Source organism: Felis catus, chromosome C1 (genome assembly GCF_018350175.1).
Source record: "Felis catus isolate Fca126 chromosome C1, F.catus_Fca126_mat1.0, whole genome shotgun sequence".
Taxonomy (NCBI): domain Eukaryota; kingdom Metazoa; phylum Chordata; class Mammalia; order Carnivora; family Felidae; genus Felis; species Felis catus.
Window position 1 is genome coordinate 6,814,054 of NC_058375.1, and position 20,602 is coordinate 6,834,655.

Consider the following 20,602-nt stretch of genomic DNA (forward strand, 5'->3'; position numbering starts at 1 on the left):
GGCAACCCCACCCTCTGTCCCAGAGTCCATGCGCCACCCCCTCTGCCCCCCCCAAGGGTGGAGGGCTGACCCTCCCTCCCCTCCCCCCCCAGGAGAGCTTCACCTTCCAGGTGTCCAGCAAGGATGTGCCCCTGGCACTGATGGCCTGTGCCCTCCGGAAGAAGGCCACGGTGTTCCGGCAGCCGCTGCTGGAGCGGCCTGAGGACTACACCCTGCAGGTGAACGGGAAGCACGAGTACCTCTACGGCAGCTACCCCCTCTGCCAGTTCCAGGTGAGGACGATGGCTGGGAAGGGCCCTGGGCCCCCCTTGAACATGAGGAGCCAGGCCTCTGGGGGTCCTGGCGAGAGCGTCCCCTTGCTGGGCTTGCCCGCCTCATGAGCACAAGGAGGGCTCTGTCTTCAGGAAGCGGGTGGGGGCAGGAGAGTCCTCAGGAGGGGCCTGGAAGGCCTGGGGTAGGCGGTGGCCAGCATCGGGGAGCCCCCCGGGTCGGGCAATGCTTGGGGCTGCCCCGTCGGCCGCTCACTCTGTGCCCCCGTCTCAGTACATCTGCAGCTGCTTGCACAGCGGGCTGACCCCCCACCTGACCATGGTGCACTCTTCTTCCATCCTCGCCATGCGGGATGAGCAGAGCAACCCTGCCCCCCAAGTCCAAAAACCACGCACCAAACCGCCCCCCATTCCCATGAAGAAGGTGAGCCGGTGCCTTCCGCTTCCCCTCCCCTCCATCCCTTCCTCCCACCTTTTGTCCGGCCCCGGAGCCTCGTGGCCACACCGCGGGCTGGCGGCCGGCCCAGGACGCCTCATCTCAGGCTCCTTGGTTGGTCAGTGGCGACAGCTGGGCCTTGAGCTTGGCCGGCCAAAACTACACCAGTGTGCTGGGGGGGGGCGGGGGGCCGCCCGAGCTTTCCTGGCAGAGGGCTCAGGGGTTCCGGCGCACCTGCACGGCAGGTTTTCTGGTAAAGGCAAGTGGGTACTTGAGCCTTGCCACAAACCGGTGACACTCTCAGCCCACCTCCGGGTGGCCACGGGCCTTGCCAGGGGTCAGGGGCGCTAGCCACCAGAGCCTCCCCTGGATTCCTCTGCTTTGACAGCCCTGCTTCTCCCCCCCCACCCTCCACCCCGCCCCAGCCTTCTTCCTTGTCCCTGTGGTCCCTGGAGCAGCCTTTCTGCGTGGAGCTGATCCAGGGTAGCAAAGTGAATGCGGATGAGCGGATGAAGGTAGGGGGCTTCTGGGGGGAGGGGGGATGTTTTCTGCACAAACAAGGTGGCTGTGGTCTAGAGGGGTGGTGGAGGAAGAAGGGGGGGGTCACATGAAAGCCACCTGACCACATTACCCAGCATCCCTGCCTGGGGTGGTTGTGAGCCGCTTCAAAACAGGAAGAGGGGAGGGGAGCAGGCCGGCCGGCCAGAGAGGCTAATTCGTAGAAACCAGGCCCAGTGAGTTCTGGGTATTTGACTTTGGTAGAAGTGGTGGGCCCAGGCCCGGCCCAAGGATGTGGGAAGCACAGAGTCTGGGAGGTGACAGGTGCCGAAGAGGAGCGGCTCCAGCTGGGCCCTGGGGCCTTGGGACTCCCTGGGGACACTTGGGAGGTGTGTGGAGCACGGGCGGGGACCCCTGGGGGCCACGCCCACTTCTGGGCCATTCACGCACCCCATCTCCCTCAGTCCTCAGGATAGGATAGCCTGCCAGGTGTCTGTTTTACTGTCCCATTTGCTGGACATTACAGCTGGGTCCGCAGAGGTCGAGTCTCTTTGTGGAGCACTTTTTGTTGGGGTAATTTCGCAAACAGGGCAGGTCTGGGGTTCCCGGATGGAACCCTGGAGCATCGGAGGGAAGCAGCTTTCTGGCTGGGCCGGAGGGCTGTCGGGTCGAGCTGGAGGAGCCCGGGTCGGCGTGTTCAGGTGGCATTAAACATTCCCCTCCTCCTGGGCTCGCACAATTCTGAGCCGTGGAGGGAGGCTTGGGCATTAGAACTAGAAGGGCCCCTAGAGTTCCCAAGCCCCAGTGTTCGGGAAACTGAGGCCCAGAGCAGGGAAGTGCCATGACTTGGGGCCCCACAGAGGCATGGGGAGCCCATGCACAGCCCGTGGTGCCCTTCCCTTCACCCTGTGGCCCCTTGAACCTATCAGGCATTCGGCCGCCCCTCTTCTGTGCCACTTTCTTCCACATGGAAAGTGGGATTCAGACCCATGTGAAATGTGGACATTTCAGGAGCTCTGAGCCTTAGGTGGTGGGGGGAGAACCTGGGAGCGGGGAGAGGCTGGGTCTCTGCCACCTGTCACCTGCGCCTGCACCTTCCCCAGCTGGTGGTGCAGGCCGGGCTCTTCCATGGCAACGAGACGCTGTGCAAGACGGTGTCCAGCTCGGAGGTGAGCGTGTGCTCAGAGCCCGTGTGGAAGCAGCGGCTAGAGTTTGACATCAACGTCTGCGACCTGCCTCGCATGGCTCGTCTCTGCTTTGCACTTTACGCCGTGATCGAGAAGGCCAAGAAGGCTCGGTCCACCAAGAAGAAGTCCAAGAAGGCGGTGGGTGGGGCTGGCTGGGAGGCTGGGGCCAGGCCTCTGGGAGCCAGCCCACTGTGGGTCACTCCCCCTTATCCACTCAGAGCAGGAACGCACCTTGGGGATGGGGGCGGGGGGGAGTCCCGGGAGGGCTGGCCGACCCAACCTCCCCGCCCCTCCCGCACTGGCCCCACCCCTGCTACGTGAGGGCTCTGGGTTCCAGGGCTCATGAGCATGGTGACTCAGAATATCTGGGCCTAAGACTTCGGTCCTGGTGGGAACCTGGAGGCGGCTCCCTGGGGTAAGAGGACGGACGCACTGTCCTCACCGGGAGCAAGAGGGGCCTGAGTCAGCAGCCAGCAGGGAAGGCACGGTGGTTGAGCACTGAGTCACCAGGGCCCGGGATGTGACTGGCCACTGAACCACGCTGACTTACCCATAGCTGAGCTGGGCCAGCCTTCTGGGGCCGGTGTGGTTCGTTTGGGGGTTTCTCAAGAAGCCAGGAGCAGGGATGCGACTGGGAGTGGAAGGGAGCCAGGAGGCGGCTGACCTTGCTGGCTTCCTCACGGGGAGTCTGGGTGAGGGCGGGGAAGGCGGCCTGGAGGCTACACCCATCCTGCAGATGAACAAATGGCCCTGACCTGCCCGTGGTCTTTCCCAGGACTGCCCCATCGCCTGGGCCAACCTCATGCTGTTTGACTACAAGGACCAGCTCAAGACCGGTGAATGCTGCCTGTACATGTGGCCGTCCGCACCAGGTCTGCCCCGGCGGGAGGGAGGGGCCCGGGGGCGCGGGCTCCCGGCCGGTGGCGTTCCTCGTGCAACTCCCATCCATCCCTGTGTCCAGACGAGAAGGGGGAGCTGCTGAACCCCGCGGGAACAGTGCGGAGTAACCCCAACACGGAGAGCGCTGCTGCCCTAGTCATCTGCCTCCCTGAGGTGTCCCCCTACCCTGTGTACTACCCGGCCCTGGACAAGGTCAGCCCCCTCGCCAACCGGGCCTGGCGGGACCCGCCCTCCCCAGAGGCTGTGGGGCTAAAGATGACCTTTCCTGACCCTGCCTCTGGGGCTCCCCAGAGCATGGTGCCCCCCCTGGCCCCCCGGCCCCCCCCCCCCGCCATCCCCTAAGTGGCTCAGGGCCAGGGCTTGGTCACCACACACATTTGGGGACCTGCTTGACTCTCTAGAATCCTAACCCGCTAAAGCAGGTGGGGAGCAGTGGTTCTCAGTCAGGGCCGCTTTGTTCCCCAGGGGGTTGGGGCCATGTCCAAAGACACGTTTGGTTGTCACAGCTACTGGGAGAGATGCTCCTGGCATCCGGGGGGCGGAGGCCGGGGGTGCTGTGCGCAGGACAGCTCCCAGTGCCCAGGCGTTGACGCTCCCCGTCCCCGGAGCCCCCCCCCCTCCCCCAGGGCTGGCCCGGGCCGGGGGCTCCGCTGAGACGGGACCGCCCATTGCAGATTCTGGAGCTGGGGCGGCACGGGGAGCACGGGCGCTTCAGCGAGGAGGAGGTGAGCTGGGGGCCGCGGGCGGTGGGGCGCCTGGCCTGGCCGCAGCTCACCCGGCCTGCACCCCTCAGCAGCTGCAGCTGCGGGAAATCCTGGAGCGGCGGGGGTCCGGGGAGCTGTATGAGCACGAGAAAGACCTGGTGTGGAAGATGCGGCACGAGGTCCAGGAGCGCTTCCCGGAGGCGCTGGCCCGCCTGCTGCTGGTCACCAAGTGGAACAAGCACGAGGATGTGGCCCAGGTGGGCGGGGGGGCGGGGCCGGGGGCGGGGCCTCCGCCGCGGGCCCCCCACTTGACCTCCTGCCCAGCCGCACCTTGACCACCCGCACCCCCAGATGCTCTACCTGCTGTGCTCCTGGCCGGACCTGCCCGTCCTGAGCGCCCTGGAGCTGCTGGACTTCAGCTTCCCCGACCGCCACGTGGGCTCCTTCGCCATCAAGTCTCTGCGGAAACTGACGTGAGTCCCGCGGGCTCCCCGCCCGCCCCTCGGAAGCGCGGTTTTGTCCCCGCCTCCTGGCGGCGGAGCCGGCCCTCCCCCCCCCCCCCCCAAGAGGACTGAGCCCTGCCTGGGGTCTGCTCAGGTGAGGCCGGCCTCCCTCCTCTGCAGGGACGACGAGCTTTTCCAGTACCTGCTGCAGCTGGTGCAGGTCCTCAAGTACGAGTCCTACCTGGACTGCGAGCTGACCAAGTTCCTGCTGGACCGGGCCCTGTCCAACCGCAAGATCGGCCACTTCCTTTTCTGGCACCTCCGGTACTGGACCCGCCGGGCCTGGGGAGGCGGGGCCCCTGGCCTTTCCCACCTTGCCCGCCCCGCGCGGCTCAGCCGTCCCCTCCTTCCTCCAGCTCCGAGATGCACGTGCCCTCCGTGGCGCTGCGCTTCGGCCTCATCATGGAAGCCTACTGCAGGGGCAGCACCCACCACATGAAGGTGCTGATGAGGCAGGTGAGGCTCGGCCCAGAGTCCCTGCCCTGGGTGGGGCCCTGTGTCTGGGCAGGCTCGGCCCCTTCAGAGCCCCCCCGGGCCGGGCTGAGGCTCGGAGCCTGTCCCGCCGGCCTTCCCACGCTGCCCTCCTCTTGTGTCTCCCCGCCAGGGCGAGGCGCTGAGCAAACTGAAGGCCCTGAACGACTTTGTCAAGGTGAGCTCCCAGAAGACCACCCGGCCCCAGACCAAAGAGCTGATGCACCTGTGCATGCGCCAGGAGACCTACCTGGAGGCCCTCTCCAACCTGCAGTCCCCGCTGGACCCCAGCACCCTGCTGGCCGAAGTCTGGTGAGCCCCGAGCCCCTTCCACGGCCTCCTCCCCCTGCCCCGCCGGGCGCCCCGCGGAGGGGCCCGTGCCGACTGCTTTCTGGCCCCGCAGCGTGGAACAGTGCACCTTCATGGACTCCAAGATGAAGCCCCTGTGGGTCATGTACAGCAACGAGGAGGCGGGCAGTGACAGCAGTGTGGGCATCATCTTTAAGAACGGGGACGGTGAGCGGGGCGGGCCCCGGACACGCGCTGCGCGGCCCTCACGGGGAAGGGGGGGCGGGCTGAGGGGACGGGGGGGGGCCTGGGGCTGGGCGCGGCTGGGAGTGGGGAGCCCACCAGAAGCTCGTGCTTTTCCTTCCGGGGACGGCCGCACAGACCTCCGCCAGGACATGCTGACTCTGCAGATGATCCAGCTCATGGACGTTCTGTGGAAGCAGGAGGGATTGGACCTGAGGTGAGAGGCCCTCCTGGCGTCCGTCTTCAGACTTGCCCCACGCCTAGGACCCTGTCCCTTTGGAGGAGTCCTCTGTCAAAGCCGACGCCGACACCTCTGCGGGCAAAGGGGCCGTTCTCAGAGCAGAGACCAGTTTGAAGTCAGGGCCGAGGGAGGCGATGAGGCCGCAGAGTGAGGGCGCAGAAGGCCCGGCCGGGCGCTCGGCGTCTGTCTTACTCCATTGTTTCCTTTGCTCCACGCTCCCTGGCTTCCTGCCCCGTCTTGGGAAGCAGTGACATCTTCTTCTAAACCATCTGGATTTCTCTCTGAGCAAACACGAGCTCAGCTGAGGCGCTGACTTTTCCTCTCTGCATCTTGAGGGCTGGCGTTGACCTCTCCAAGGAGCCCTCCCCTAGAGTTCCAGGCGTCAAGGACGCCTCCCGCTCACCTTTCTCCTCCCTTTCAGCAACCCCGCTGGCGTCTCCTGCGGCGGTTTTGGCTGTCTGGAGCTCCTCGGGCTGGAGGGGGGCGGTTCACACTGCCCCAGGGACAGCCCTTGACCATGGCACTTCCCTGCCCCTCCTCCCTCCTGGCTAGGATGACCCCCTATGGCTGCCTCTCCACGGGGGACCCGCACAGGCCTCATCGAGGTGGTGCTTCACTCAGACACCATCGCCAACATCCAGCTGAACAAAAGCAACATGGCAGCCACGGCTGCCTTCAACAAGGATGCCCTGCTCAACTGGCTCAAGTCCAAGAACCCTGGGTAGGTTCTGGGCCCTGGGGACAGACACCCTTTCCAAGAGGAGTTTGGGAGTCAAAGGTGAGGAGAAGGGCCCGTGACAGTCTCCATGGCTTCTTGGCTCGGCCAAGGACCAGGTCTGCTCTGTGTCGGGTGGGTCAGGTCTCTGTTCCCGCAAGGATCAGTTAGCTATTGTCCTGTAACGACCACGCTCATCTTAGGCATGTAAAACCACCACGGGTTATTACGGGCCCACAAATTGCAGCTGGACCTGGCCGAGCTGAGTGGTTCTTGGGCCGGAATCATTCATGTAACCGTTACCCTCTGGTCGCTTGACCGGCCTGGATGGCCCCAGTCACGTACGTGTCTCCACGTGCTCTCCCCTCAGTGAGTAGACCAGCCTGGGCTTCCTTCCATGGCAATAGGTAGGTTCAAGCGCTACAAGGTGTCTGAAGGCCGAGGCTCTGGGACGAGTCCAACAGGGCCTCCTCCGTGTCCCATTGGTCCAAGCAAGTCGTAAGGCCAGATTCAAGGAGAGGGGACGCAGACCCGACCTCTTGGTAGAAGCTGTTGCAAAACGGCACGGCCATGGGTTTCAACACCCCTCCCCACCGACACACACACAGGGAAGCCTTGGATCGAGCCATTGAGGAGTTTACCCTCTCCTGCGCGGGTTACTGTGTGGCCACTTACGTGTTGGGCATCGGTGATCGGCACAGTGACAACATCATGATCCGCGAGAACGGGCAGGTAGGGGCCACGTTGGCAGCACCTGTCACCCCCCCAGCCTACCCCTCTGCCCCCCCCCCCCCCCCCCCCCCCCCCCCCCCCCGACCCCGCAACCCGACACCAAGGCACTCTCCTCTCTGACGATGGCTTCTCCTTCCCTTTTCTTAGCTGTTCCACATTGATTTTGGCCACTTTCTGGGGAATTTCAAGACCAAGTTTGGAATCAACCGTGAGCGCGTCCCATTCATCCTCACGTACGACTTTGTGCACGTGATCCAGCAGGGGAAAACGAATAACAGTGAGAAATTTGAAAGGTGAGGGTGCTCGGGGTCCCAGGCCGGCCGGGTGCAGGGCCGGGTCCTGTAGGAAGAGGCCGGGGTGTCGGGGCCTCAGAGGGAGCGGGGGCTGTTTCCAGGGCGAGAGCAGCGTGGGAATGGCCGTGAGGACCCAGAGCCCTGCCTCCCCCCTCCCTCTGCTCCCCCCCCCCCGCCCCCCAGGTTCCGTGGCTACTGTGAGCGAGCCTATACCATCCTGCGGCGCCACGGGCCTCTGTTCCTTCACCTCTTCGCCCTGATGCGGGCCGCCGGCCTGCCTGAGCTCAGCTGCTCCAAAGACATCCAGTATCTCAAGGTAAATGCCAGGGCAGGGCCCTGCCAGGCAGAGCGGGCGGCCCCCAACTCCCCAAGGCCTCTGTCTCTTCTGAGCATTGCGGCCTGGGGGGCCCCCGAGCTCACTGGACCCCGCAGGGCACTCCCGGTGTGCATCCTTCACGCCACCCACGAGCCAGCAGCAGGGGGGCCGGTGGGGTCAGCCCGGTTCCGTTGCAGGAGCGTCGGGACCTCCCTGGGTCCACCGTCTGGTCCTTCACAGGCTGTAGTGGTTCCGCTTGTACCAGACGGCTGAAGTAGATTCCCTCCCTCGACGATGAAAAATGCCTTTCCTTCCCGCGTCTTTTCAGTTTGGGGGAAGCTGGGGGTCAGAGGGGGGCCGGCCTCGAGCGCCTCTTTGGTGCCCAGTTCATGCAGAATGAAGCTGCATGGGCAAGTCGTCCTTTCCTCCTCCTGGGGTTAATTCCCACCGCAGAAGGCGAGCCTACCTGTCCACCCCGGAGGCTTTTGGGAGGGGAGGGGGGCGGCGGGTCACAGCTTCCTGGCTGCAGCTGGCATCCTACTTTGAGGGTGGGTCAGGAGGCCCGTCTCGGCTTGGGATCAGAACAGAGTCCTTCCCAAGGGGGATGTCGGCCTCTGCCTCCGGATTCCCCTCCCGCAGGTCTTTCAGGAGGGAATTTACAACGTTCAGGGTGGTGGGGTCTGCCTGCCGTAACGAGCCCCCCCTAATGGCTGGAGCTCACTGCTCCGATGATCTTCCCTCAGGACTCTCTGGCCTTGGGAAAGACAGAGGAGGAGGCTCTAAAGCACTTCCGAGTGAAGTTCAACGAAGCCCTCCGGGAGAGCTGGAAGACCAAAGTGAACTGGCTGGCCCACAACGTGTCCAAAGACAACAGGCAGTAGTAGCAAGCTTCTGGAGGCCCCTGGGCCTGGAGGGAGCAGACTGCCGGCCTGGGGAACCAGGCACCCTCAGCCATCCTCTGGGGCCCCGAGAGCCTGAACCGCACCCCACGGGAAGGAACCTACATGATTGCCTTTTGTTTACACTGGTTATTTATTTATGACTTGAAACATTTCAGGAACTCGACAGCCATAAACGGAAATGCATCCTTCGTGCAGGGGAGGGGCGTCCTCAGCCAGAGCCCCCGGGCTTTGGTGAGAAGACAGAGTCGGGCACTTCAGAGGCCGCACCTCACTAAGGACTGTAACCCCGAGTCTTCCAGCTGGTGAATCGGGACCCGGCAGAGACTGCTCTCCCCTCCGGGAAGCCTGCCTTCCTCCCAGGCTCCCGCCGGGCTGCCCGGGGCTTGGCCCCTGGCAGTTACCTGGTGCCCACTTCTCCGTTCACCCCCTCCACCTTCGTGCTCTCCACGGGCTGAGCGCGGGGCAGCTCCCAGAGGAAGTCTGGGTACCCTCTAGAATCAGGGATGCTTGCTTTCCACTTTTAAAGTGACTCTTGGGTACGGGAAATCCTCTCCTCTGCTGTAAAGCGGTTTTGTTTGCGGGTAAGGAAAAAAAAAAACAAAAAACAAGAAAACACCCCAACTACTTACGGACCCTCTGTGGCTCAGAACAGCCTCCGCCCCCGTAAAGTATAATATATGCTCGTCCTCAAGACATTAAAAAGATCTGAGCTTGATTTAGCTCAACCTGTCATGGATCGAGGCAAAAGCAGGTCAGAGTACTTCGCCCTGACCTGCCTCGCAAAGCAGGTTTTAAGGCCGGACCTGATCTCCAGAACTCTCTGCTTTGAGGAATCAGGTACCAGAAACCTGAGGTCTTTGGTGGAATCTTTTTCTACTTAGCTCGAAGCAGTTCAGGCTTAGCCTTAGGGGGATCCGAGGAGCTCTAGAAACACCAGGTTCCCGGGCCTCTCCCCAGCCGTCTGAAGACCTCTCTGGAGAGGGGACTAGAAATCCGGGCTTCTAGAAGCCCACGGGTGATCTTTATGTGTTGGGAGGCCTCACGAGGCCGGGCAGAGTCAGGCGCAGCTGCCCTGTGGACAGGTACGGGAGCTTCAAGGAAAAGCCCACCGCCTTCTTCGGTCAGTTAGCAGAAGCCACGCGGTGTGGTCCATATGCAGAACACCACCGACCGCACTCTCGTTCCCAACTAAGTGTGGAGGTCATCTGGTCCACCTTGCCAGTCCAGAAATAGGAACAGCCGAGTGTACGTCTATATGTTATTTATTGAAACGCGTCTGTGTGCTTCCTGGCGTTCTGGTTCCGGTACACAGCCTGGGTGCTTGGCGAGGAGAGTATTTTCTATTTTTGTTTTGTGTGTGTGTGTATTTGTGTGTGTGTGTTAGTCTTTTCATGTTTCTGTATGGGGAAGGGGAGTTCAACACAACTGATGGGGGGTGAAGACCACCGCTCTGTGAAGCCTTCACGTGAGAGGTAACAGCCTACGGAAAGAAATAAAAGCTTTTTTATGTTGTGTTCTCAGGTCAAAAACCAAGCCAGAGAATGCAGGGTTAGAACAAAACCAGGACGAGACCTGAACGCGCGCTCCTACTGGAGTTAGAACCAGCACTTTATTGTAGCGGGTACACTTTCTGACCTCATCAATATACACATCTACAAAGTGACACCACGCGGAGTCCGCATTAGCATCTACCATTGTCTACACAGAGCAGCTACAGCGACAGGACGTGAGGGGCGGCCACACACGACGCAGGACGGCCGCAGTGTCCTTGCAACTAGCAGTTATAATCACAGAACAGTATTCAAAATTATTTTCCCCCAGGTTTAGAAATCTAAAATTTTACATGTAAATTAAAAACAAAGTGCTGTCGGGGTTTGAGCTCATGACTTGTCCTCTCCTTTTCCATCCCCCACGGGCCCCAGAAGCAGGGCCCCTCACTCCTGGGGAGCGGAGTTTGCCTCCGGAGCCGTCGGGGGGAAAGCTAGCACTCGGCCTTCGGGCCAGAGCGCGTCTGTCCTTGGACGTTCTGAGTCCGGACCACTCAGGCCTGTTCTGTCTCCGCACCAAGTGGCCAGACGCTTTGTGCCATCGGCGTGCACACTCCCCGGCAGGGCAACAGACATCTAGTAGGCGTGAACCCAAGGCTGCACACGAGGAGTCCAGCTTCCTGCGCAAGAAGCTGCCGGTCCTCAGAGGAGTGTGTGAAAGAGGCCGGGGACCCCAGCTCCCCCCCCCTCTGCCGGATCAGAAATGGGTAGGATCCCAAAGGAAAGACCTGGCCATTTCCAGCCTCCGGAGAGGGGTCTCCGATCCGGTCCCCTGCCGCTGAGCAGTGCTGGGAAGTCCGTGCCCCTTAACTGCCTGGCCGCCCGCCGAGGGTGTGCACTGAGCGGGGCCCGAGCGGGGCAGGCCCGCTCTCCTCCGGGGTGGGGGTGGGGCCGGAGCCCACGGGGTCTCTCCCGTGTTTCAAGCTTCACTTTGCATGCCAGTCCTGGGTCATACTAGCACGGAGGACACGAGGAATCCCAATTTATTTACAAAATATTAAAAAGTCAGTTCGTCATCTACATATTAACCCCCATTCTGCCATTTTATACATGCACTAGTTTGGAAAAAATAAAGACTTTAAAAAAAAAAAAAGGATTACGAGGCGGGAGGGGGCAATTTTAACCCTTTGTCAACGAGTCCAGCGATCGCAGCTTTTCTGGAGGCGCGAGGTGGGGGGGGCCGCACAGAGCGAGCCGCGGGGAGCTCAGAGCGATCTGGGCGGAGGGCGGGGTGACAGCGAGCACAGGCGGGTGGTCAGCGATGGAGAGGGTCTGCAGACCTACTGGCCGGAATGACTTTGTACACCGTGGACCCTTGGGGCTGGGGCAGCAGAGTCTCCTGAAGCGGAAGGAGGGGCGGCGGGGGCGGCCCAGGGCTCAGTAGCTCAGGGTGGAGTCGTCCCACTCCAGCTGCTGCTGCCGGTTCGCGCTCTGCTGGTCTCCGTGCTCCCCCTCCTCCTCCTCGCTGCTTTCCGACTCGGCGCTGGTGATGTCATCCTCCTCCTCCCCGGCTTCGCTCTCCTCCTCCTCTTCCTCCTCCTCCTCCTCCTCGCTGCTGTGCTGGTCCTCGTACGTCTGACAGAGAGACGGCACGTGAGCCCCTGCGCACGACCCCAGTGTCCAGTGCCGCTCACCCTCTGGGAGTCACGGACGAAGGGGACGCCTGACAGGTCACCTCACCTGAGACCAACACGGCTCTGGTCACCACCCACGGCTGTCACGGGCAGGGAGCGCGTTTCTACCCTCGCTGGGCGGCATGAGCTTGAATGAGGCCTCTTTGTACCTCAGTTTACCCACCTGCACTTCACTGAGTTGTCATGTGGATCACGTGACATTCAAGCCACAGAAACGTGGAGATGCCACGGCCACGCTGCCTCTCTGGGGTGAGCCCAGCTTTGGCCCCGGCCGGTGGTGGTGTTCGGTTGCAGGGGCCACCGGCCCGCACCTACCTCCATGGGGTTCACGGTGATGGTCAGAGCGGAGTCATCCCAATCCATCTCGTTCTCCTTCCCGGTGTCCTGGTCCCGCATGGTTCGCTGATGAGCAGCCCGGATCCGGAAGACTCCCAGGATAATCATGAAAACCAAGAAGCTGACACACACCACAATGACAACAGTGGCGGTGCTGGGGACAACTGCGGAGGGAGGAGAGGGAACAGGGCTGTGGTGGTGTCACCCGCCCCAGAGGGCGGTAGTGCCCTTGGCCCTCATCCTCTGCAGACAGAAGCACACACGCGCACACACACACACACTGACGCGGCATCTGACCCGGAAGAACTCGAAGAAACGTGAGGAGTCGCGGCACAGGTTTCAAGCCCAGGGCCGGCCACTTCCTGCCCTGTGGGGCTCCAGTCCCTCCCGGGCAGCGCAGAGTAAGAGAGGCAGGCCGGCCGTGGCTGTTCGGACCCAGGGCCGGGCTCTCGGCGGGAGGCGGGCGGGTGTCCCCCCGCCCCCCCGGACCTGACCCAGCCGGCCCTGCTTCTTGCCCACGGCCCTACCTGCGAACGGGTGGGGGCTGGCCAGGTTGTGACCCGAGAGATCGACGAAGGCATGGCGCTCCGGGTGGACGAACTGCGGCTGGGCGGCCATGTGGCTGGCGTGCTCCATGGGGCCGGCCGTGTGAATGACGTTCACCTGCAGGGAGAAACACAGGCAGCCTGAACGGGTCCGACAGGCGGAAACGCGGTTCAGAAGCTAACAGGAGCAGCGCTACGCGGAGGGGTCCCTGGACCAGCCCTGGTGGGCAGAGGAGACAAGAACAGAAAAAAATCGAGGGTCGGCCCCTGGACGCCGTTGTAACTACCTGATATTTGCGCACATCCAAGAAACGTGGCACTGTTCTAATTCCTTTTTACTGTATTTCATAAAGGAATCTGTCCACAAAAGAACAGAAAAACCCCCACCACTGTCCCTCACCACAGGCCCATCTCCCTGCTTTTCCCCCAAACCACAGTGCATCAAAGAGCACAAATCCTAGCCATTTATTTCCCTTCAAATCCGCTACCCTTTGGCTCAAACAAAAGACTCATCGATTTCTCAGCACCGTGACTTCAGCGTTCTGCTGCTCTGAGGCCACCGTGCAGACACGCCAATTGCTGAGAATAACTTTGGGCCCATTTCTCCAGACCACAGAAGCCGTGAGGGACGACGGGGCTGCAGTCCGGGCCTATGGAAGACTTCAGAGCAGGGGGAGCGCCCTGTGACCACCGTGCCCTGAGTCACCACTACCGGGCTCTGCAGACAACACAGCAACCCCCCCCCCCCCCACACACACACGGCCAGCACTGCGTCTAGACCCCTCCCCCGGGGCCGGCAGTCTGCAAAGACTCTCTGGGTCCCTGGGAATTACCCTTTGCAAAACTGCCAAATCTCAGCAAACAACCGCGCCCTACTCATGAGGTATTAACTGCCTCTAGCTCTTGACCACCTCCTTCCGAAGGCCCCTCAGGCCTCCGTGAAAGGGATGCACCGGACGCACCCCGGCCCACCCAAACCTGTGCGGGTCAGACCTGCAGCGGCCCCCAGGCCGGGAAAGGCTGGCGCACCCGGGTTGTGGCCGAGCAGCTACCCAATCACCCACCGCCGGCCCTTCTCAGCGTGGGCCCTGCACGCACCTCCACCTGAAACTCGTTGCTGATGTAGCGGCCATTGAGCTCTGAGCAGACGAGCCTGAACTTCCGGTCAAGCAGGGACCTGGTGTGCCAGTTCCGATAGCGGAGGAGGCGCAGAACCTCCTCGTAGCTGGCCATGGTGTCCACGCCTGAGGGGAGGAGGTGAGAACATTGCCTGGTGGCTGGGGTCAAGGCCAGGGTCAGAGCAGGCTGGGGTCAGGCACAGGAGCAGCTGGACCACACGTGTGTGCACTCCGGCTTTCCAATTGTGGGGAGAAATTCAAGCGTGTGGGCACATCTGTCCCTCTCGGGGGTGTGTGCCATCGTGCGCCTGACTTCTGCCCCCTTGTAAGGACGGGAAGTAAGGCAGTGCCTGACTTCCCTTCCTGCTGGGACAGCATCGATCCTAGTGAGCCTCTCCTGTCCCGTGGCCTCCAGGACCCTCAGGGCCCGGAGATGACAGGAGGCGGGGCTGGGGCTCGCGCTCACCTGTGAAGACCATGCCCAGGTCGGAGGCGCTCACCGCGATGCCCTTCTGCTGCAGGCGGGCCATGTCTACCTCCAGGCTCTCCTGTGCTGGGTTCAGTTCCTCCCCGTCCACGGTGACCTCGCAGGTATCCAGGTCATGCACGATCTCCTCGGACACGAGCGACTCTTGAACTGCAAGAACAGAACCGCAAATAGCAGAGGCCACGGAGCCCGGGGGGGCTGGTCACGCCGGTGGGCTGCTGGCGCTCCTCAAGCTCACAGAGCCCTTTGAAAAACCGATGACAGAGGCACAGGAGAGTCCCTTTCAAGAAACGGGGTGCTGGTCCCCAGACAGGCCCAGAACAGGGGGCCCCTCCCCACCCAGCAGGAGTAGCAGGTGCCCTGCAATCAGCTCAAATCTTCTCAGCCTCCCCTCAAGGGCATCTCAGATTCGGATGTCACGCCGGAGGAGGAGGAGAGTACTCTCCAGGTGGGTTTCCAAAGAGCATAATGAGCTCTAGCCCATGGGTCAGATTCCAGAAGCTGACCCAAGAATAGCATTAAAACATCCAAATCTCTCAAAATCCCAGAAAAAAAGAATTCAGTAAGAAAGTAGCAGCAGTGGGGTTTCAGCCGCACCCCCCCCCCCCCAACTGGGTTTGAGCCAAGGTGAGGGCGACCATCGCAGGCAGAAGTGCTGTTACCTGTGGGGTCCTCGTCCCCGTCCCCTTCGGGCTCCACTTCTCTCGTGATGGTGCTGATGATCCGAAGCTCAGGGAAAAGGAAAACCCCCTCTGGGCTTTCAAATTCAGAAGCCGCTCGAGCAAAATGGTGGACCCCACTCAGGCTGATCTTGGGCTCCTCTGGCTGCAACACCATCACGTAACCATCCACCGGGGGCACCGAGATGCAAGGAGCTTCATTAAAACACCTGCCGACAAGGGACGGAGAAGGCGAGGGTCAGAGCTTCGAGAAGCGGTTTTGTAAGCTACACGCAATGGCACGTGGAGGTTCCAACAGGCAGGAATCCACAGCCCCTGGGGGGACAGAGGCCGCGGCCGTCTGGGAACGGGCCTCCAACACACCGATAAACACCATTCAAACCCTCTGGTAACCAGCGATGGCTCACCGGTCTTTACAGACGGGAGGCTGGGTTGTCTTAAAAACCTAAACACACACATTTTCTTCTCAAGAGTCACGACCAAAGGCAGATTTATAGTTAAAAATCAGCACGTACTTGACTGTGCTGGTGAGTTTGAGTCTCCGGATCCCAGGTGTGGGGAACTGCCGTGAGTTCAGGTAGGCGATGTGCTGCATGGCTTTATCCAGCTCCCCAACATCATCTCCCTCCAAGGTCAACGCCAACTGACTGGGGTTGGTATGGATCTGAAATCATACCAGACAGGGGCGAGAAAAACGGCTCTAATTGCAAGAAGCTGAAACCACAAACATGCTGGTAAAGAGGGCTAGCTGGGGATCGATCTGACTCGGTGACCTGGAGGGGAAAGGCGCACAGAATTGGCAGCGATGAGATCTTCTTTGGGGGTAAATTCCCAAGGAGCAAATGTATCTGTGATGTAAGAGATACAGGGGCCTGGCTGGCTTGGTTGGTGAAACGTGCAACTCTTCACCTTGGGGTCCTGAGTTTGAACCCCACGAATGGGTATAGCGATACTTAAGAAACTTAAATCTTAGGGGCTCCTGGGTGGCTCAGTCGGTTGAGCGGTCTGACTCTTGATTTCAGCTCAGGTCATGATCTCACAGTTACTGAGTTTGAGCCCTGCACTGGGCTCTGCGCTGATAGTGTGGAGCCCGCTTGGGATTCTCTCTCTTTCTCTCTCTCTCTCTGCCCCTCTCCTGTTCATGCATGTGCTAAAATAAATAAACTTTAAATAAATAAATGAATAAATGAATAAATAAATAAATAAATAAAATCTTAAAAAATGTATATATATCTTTTGTCTCTGTCCCCAGTTTCTGGCACAGAGCCCCCTAAAGTCCTGGAAATTTCCTGAGTGACAGAAGTACCTTTTCTCATGCGTAACAAGCCCTTTCCAAGCACACGAGCATCTATGTTGTCCAACAGGCTCTGGGTGGCTGAGAGGGTTTCAGGATGGAGCCAGCTGCCACAGGAACCAGCCGTGTGACTACAGGGCTGGCACTTTCAGACCTGACCCTGACCTCTAGCCAATGACTTAACCAGCTGTGCCTAACGTAACAGAAGCTCCGGAAACACCCCTGAAGGACCCGGCGTGGGAGTTTCCAGTGTGGGGAGGGAGGCGCTCCTGGAGAGGACCGGGAAGCCTCATTCCCCCCTCCCCTGCCTTTTGCATCAACTCCATCTGGTTGTTCCGGAGCTGTATTCTTTAAAACAAACCAGCAGCGGTAAGTGAAGTGTTTTCTGGAGTTTTTTGAGTAGTTTAAGCAAATTACTGAAATCGAAAAGAGGGGGGATTATGGGGACCCCCGACTTTGTAGCCAAGTTGGACAGAAGCGTGCATAACCCGAGAGCCTGACACCTCCGACTGGCCTCTGCAGCGGGGGCAGCCTCGCGGGCCTGAGCCTCACGCGTGGGGTCTGCGCGAAACTCCAGGCAGTCAGTGTCAGAAGCGAACTGAACTGTGGGACACCTGCAGGTGCCTGGAGACCGGTGGGTGGAAAAGCCCCACACGTCCGCTGTCAGAGGTGTTGTGAGCAGAAGCAGGTCTGGACCGATCGCGGGTGGAGCCTCTGCCAACAGCCTGCACCCTTGTGCTCTAGGAGGCGGCGAGTGCCGCGCACGCGCACGCCCGCGTTACCTTCACGCCTCTGCCGTCCTCGGGGGCCTGCAGGTCCAGCCCTTCTTTGCAGGTGTACAGACAGTCAATCACCTTCTTATCTGCGAGCTTCCCAGAACGGACAGTCAGGCCAGCCAGATTACCCCGGAAAAACTGGGTCATGTGCAGGTCGCCACCTTAGGAACACGGGGGGACAAAGCAGGCAGTTACGCGTGCACCCCAGGGCCTCCTGCTTCGCTTCTCAATGCAGTGTTACCAGTGGTGGCGGCTTGATGGAGGGACATGCGGGTTAGTTCGTACCGAATCCTGTTAGCCTTGCCATCTACATGGAAGCGCAATGGAGAAATTAAGTCGTTTATGATCATGCATATGGCCTGAAGAAAAGAGGTGGTGGGGGGGGTCCCTCACCCGAAGCCCAGAAGCAAGAGGTCCCACGAGTGTCCCCACACAACTGGCCTCTCCCTGGAAAGGGCGGCCTACGCTGCACCCATCAGCCTGGTGCACGGGTGACATTTTCCAGCAATGCCAGCCTTTTGGACCACTGCCTTCTCAATCAGCTGGGTCACGCTCTGGGTTGCCTTTTCTAACAGCACACTTGGGGGTACACACAAACTTGGGACTGAGCCCACAAGAATAGGCCTAGAAAGATAAAAGGGGTGCTTACTACCCTAGCCTGCACCTAAGAGGCCTCACATGCTATCTGGTTGAGCTCCACGGTGCCTGCCCCCAGGATAGCTGGGAACTGATGGTGTTATAAGGAAAAGAGAAACCCAGAAAGCGGTCCTCGTCACACTGTGGCCAAGAGCCAAAAAGCATGTGAAAAGAAGCTTACTCTCAGGGCACCTGGGTGGCTTGGTCAGTTAAATGTCTGACTCTTGATTTTGTCTTGGTTCATGGTCTCAAGGTTGGTGCATGGGTTCAAGCCCCATGTCGGGCTCTGCGCTGGCAGCCTGGAGCCTGCTTGGGATTCTCTCCCCCACCCCCCCCTTCCTTGCTCACGCCTCCCTCCCTCCCAAAATGGAGTTTAAAAAAAAAAAAAAAGCAGCAGCAGCTTATTCTCGCAAAAGGACGGAGACCGATGCCCAGAGCGTGTCTCATTCCTGATAAGGACGTCAGACACTGAGCCACCACCAGGGACTGCGATTTCTAAGAAACCTGCGTTTAAAATTTAGTATTGGTCAGGACAGAGTATCTAGAAACGAGCCTCTTCCTGTCTCATGGTTCAGCCACATGGGAACCAGGCGGTGGCCTCCCTGATGTGGCCTATGAGATTTTGGCAGGGAGCCTCATGCGGTGGGATCAGGGTAAAATTTGAGGCGGGCGGAGGCGGGGGGGGGGGTCCCCATCAGTGCAGAGCATTAATGAGTCATTTGCCCTCACTTCAACTGGAGTCAGAATGGGCAGAAAAGGGTAAATCCTGTGAAGCAGTGGTGGGGGGAGGGAGGGGCGCATAATGCAAAGCAGCAGCTCAGAAGGTGTCTGGGACCAAAATGCAACTCAGGCATTTCATGCGAAATGTGGAATGAATTGATGTCTTGTCTTTAAATGAAACACAAGAGTGAACCGTAGGGAAAGATCCAGCAACCTGCAGGGGCCATAGGCACAGGCTCGGTTTCATTGTCATTTTCAAATGCTGGATACTCTGCAGGAAAGCAAGACAAAGACAATAGAAAAGGACCAAGAGGTTAGGCTCTTCACATTGGAATTTGAAAATTAGTCTTGAAAAGCTGCCAAATATAAAACACAAAGGGAAGAATTCCCGCCTTGGCCTTGGCCCTCTCGGGGACATCTTCCCCCCAGAAGCAAGCTCGTACTGGATCACCTTTTCGGAAGTCCCCCGCCCCCTGCTTCTCTTCGTTCCTCCCTTGTCCCATCTTCCACGTCCACCTTGCCAGGACACAGACCAAATTCAAAATAAGGTGAACAAAAGCTTGTCCGTCGAACTCATGATCTCGGGCTGGTGCTACTGGCTGGGGCAGCGACGTGCCAGCCACCAACGATACCAAACCCCGGGCCCACGCACTTTTCTCCCAGAGAGGACATTTGTGCAGACGAACTGGGATGGCACAAGTATGCATCCAAAGCCTGGTGTGTGTACGGTATACACGGGAAAGTATGTAGTTTTTGAAAGCTCAAAATGAGTTCACTTTGGTCTAGATGTTAACCCCTAAGTAACAGAGATATAAAGGCGTTTTTATCCACTTTTTCTAAATAGGAAGGGAGAGTCAGAGGTTAAGAAACTCACCCAGATTGATAGATAATCGGCAGTGGGTCTGGGGCCTCTAACCACTGACCTTCTCACAGGCCCCTGGCTGGTGTCCTCACAGTAATGCCAGGTCAGGGAGGCACACAACCAGCGACTGAACACAGAATCTCTACTTTCTAGATCACATTGTGGGAGCACTCCATAACCCACGGCACGTCCCGTGCTACAGCAGCGTGGGGGCACTGGGGGCTGGCCGGGCATGTGTGGCTGCACTCCCACGATGCCCCCAGTTGCCTCCAGAACACCGTTAGGAATGACATTCCAGGGGTGCCTGGGTGGTTCAGTCAGTTAAGCGTCCAACTTCTGCTCAGCTCATGATCTCAGAGTTCGTGAGTTCAAGCCCCACGTCGGGCTCTGGGCTGACAGTTCAGAGCCTGGAGACTGCTTCGGTTCTGTGTGTCTGTCTCTCTCTCTCTGCCCCTCCCCTGCTTGTTCTCGGTCTCTCAAAAATGAATACACATTGAAAAAAAAAAAGGGAATGACATTTCAGCCAATGGGGGTGAGGCTGCTGCCCACAGCACAGGCTCTCCACCGTGAATTGGTATGAACCGTGGTTCCTCATCTGCTGAAGGAAGGAAGGAGACCTTCTTCCAGGTTAACGATATTTCACAAACCCTGTGTCGGGTTTGGGAATTTAGGCATGTTTTTCTGGCCGAGGATCTTGAGAAGCTGAGGTAGAAAGACGCTGTGGCACCAATAGGAACCGAGAGTCAGTGCAGAACATGGGGCTTTATTTTAATTCAACAAGCAAAGCTCTCAGGTTTGCACTTGTATTTTTATTCTTATTTTTAAAACAACTCAAATTACTGTTTAATTTGGGAAGCAGCTCTGGACTGAAACGTTAAGACTTCACAACTAAAAAAATTCCTATTTCCCTGGTAATTTGCTCCTCATTCCTTGGTTTCAAGTTCCACTTTCTCATGGATGAACTGTCCCCGAAATTAAATCCGGGAATCAGCTGAAGAAATTCACTCTAAAATGCTACCTGAATCTTGTTAATTTACAAGGATCGGCAGAAAATTAGGAAATTCAAATTCTCTAAAATTAAAGCAATGTTATTGTGGGCATTAGTCTATTTTGTATCTTTCTCACCTACCCCAAGATGAAATGTTTCCATAGGGAGAAAAAAATAATTCAAAAGGTCTGTTTAGCAGCTATCGCGACCCAGCCAAGTGTGACGGTTCACGTGAGGGCAGACTGAGGGGTCCGTGATCTTGGACAGGAAAAATTATGTGC

General features: G+C 59.3%; 2 protein-coding genes across 6 annotated transcripts in view; one reads left to right on the forward strand and one right to left on the reverse strand.

The window, feature by feature from the left end:
- Positions 1-11,368, forward strand: part of PIK3CD (phosphatidylinositol-4,5-bisphosphate 3-kinase catalytic subunit delta) — a 57,511-nt gene extending 46,143 nt beyond the window's left edge. Inside the window, 20 exon segments of the mRNA XM_019836105.2 lie at positions 93-272; positions 544-693; positions 1,131-1,220; positions 2,307-2,528; positions 3,166-3,262; positions 3,352-3,482; positions 3,965-4,015; positions 4,087-4,251; positions 4,346-4,467; positions 4,618-4,761; positions 4,854-4,953; positions 5,102-5,280; positions 5,372-5,484; positions 5,638-5,716; positions 6,293-6,326; positions 6,328-6,461; positions 7,064-7,187; positions 7,335-7,480; positions 7,664-7,796; positions 8,540-11,368. Coding sequence (XP_019691664.1) covers positions 93-272; positions 544-693; positions 1,131-1,220; positions 2,307-2,528; positions 3,166-3,262; positions 3,352-3,482; positions 3,965-4,015; positions 4,087-4,251; positions 4,346-4,467; positions 4,618-4,761; positions 4,854-4,953; positions 5,102-5,280; positions 5,372-5,484; positions 5,638-5,716; positions 6,293-6,326; positions 6,328-6,461; positions 7,064-7,187; positions 7,335-7,480; positions 7,664-7,796; positions 8,540-8,677 — 2,532 coding nt within the window. The 3' untranslated portion in view covers positions 8,678-11,368.
- Positions 10,278-20,602, reverse strand: part of CLSTN1 (calsyntenin 1) — an 88,494-nt gene continuing 78,169 nt past the window's right edge. For 3 of the 5 annotated variants that reach the window (XM_023258084.2, XM_023258083.2, XM_019836106.2), the window contains 9 exons: positions 18,686-18,742; positions 17,122-17,276; positions 15,561-15,709; positions 15,028-15,254; positions 14,345-14,515; positions 13,859-14,004; positions 12,743-12,878; positions 12,195-12,379; positions 10,278-11,820 (listed from right to left, as the gene is read on the reverse strand). In XM_023258084.2, coding sequence (XP_023113852.2) covers positions 11,623-11,820; positions 12,195-12,379; positions 12,743-12,878; positions 13,859-14,004; positions 14,345-14,515; positions 15,028-15,254; positions 15,561-15,709; positions 17,122-17,276; positions 18,686-18,742 — 1,424 coding nt within the window. In that variant the 3' untranslated portion in view covers positions 10,278-11,622. The remainder of the gene's footprint in view (positions 11,821-12,194; positions 12,380-12,742; positions 12,879-13,858; positions 14,005-14,344; positions 14,516-15,027; positions 15,255-15,560; positions 15,710-17,121; positions 17,277-18,685; positions 18,743-20,602) is intronic. The other 2 variants (XM_023258086.2, XM_023258085.2) reach the window with 1 other exon arrangement.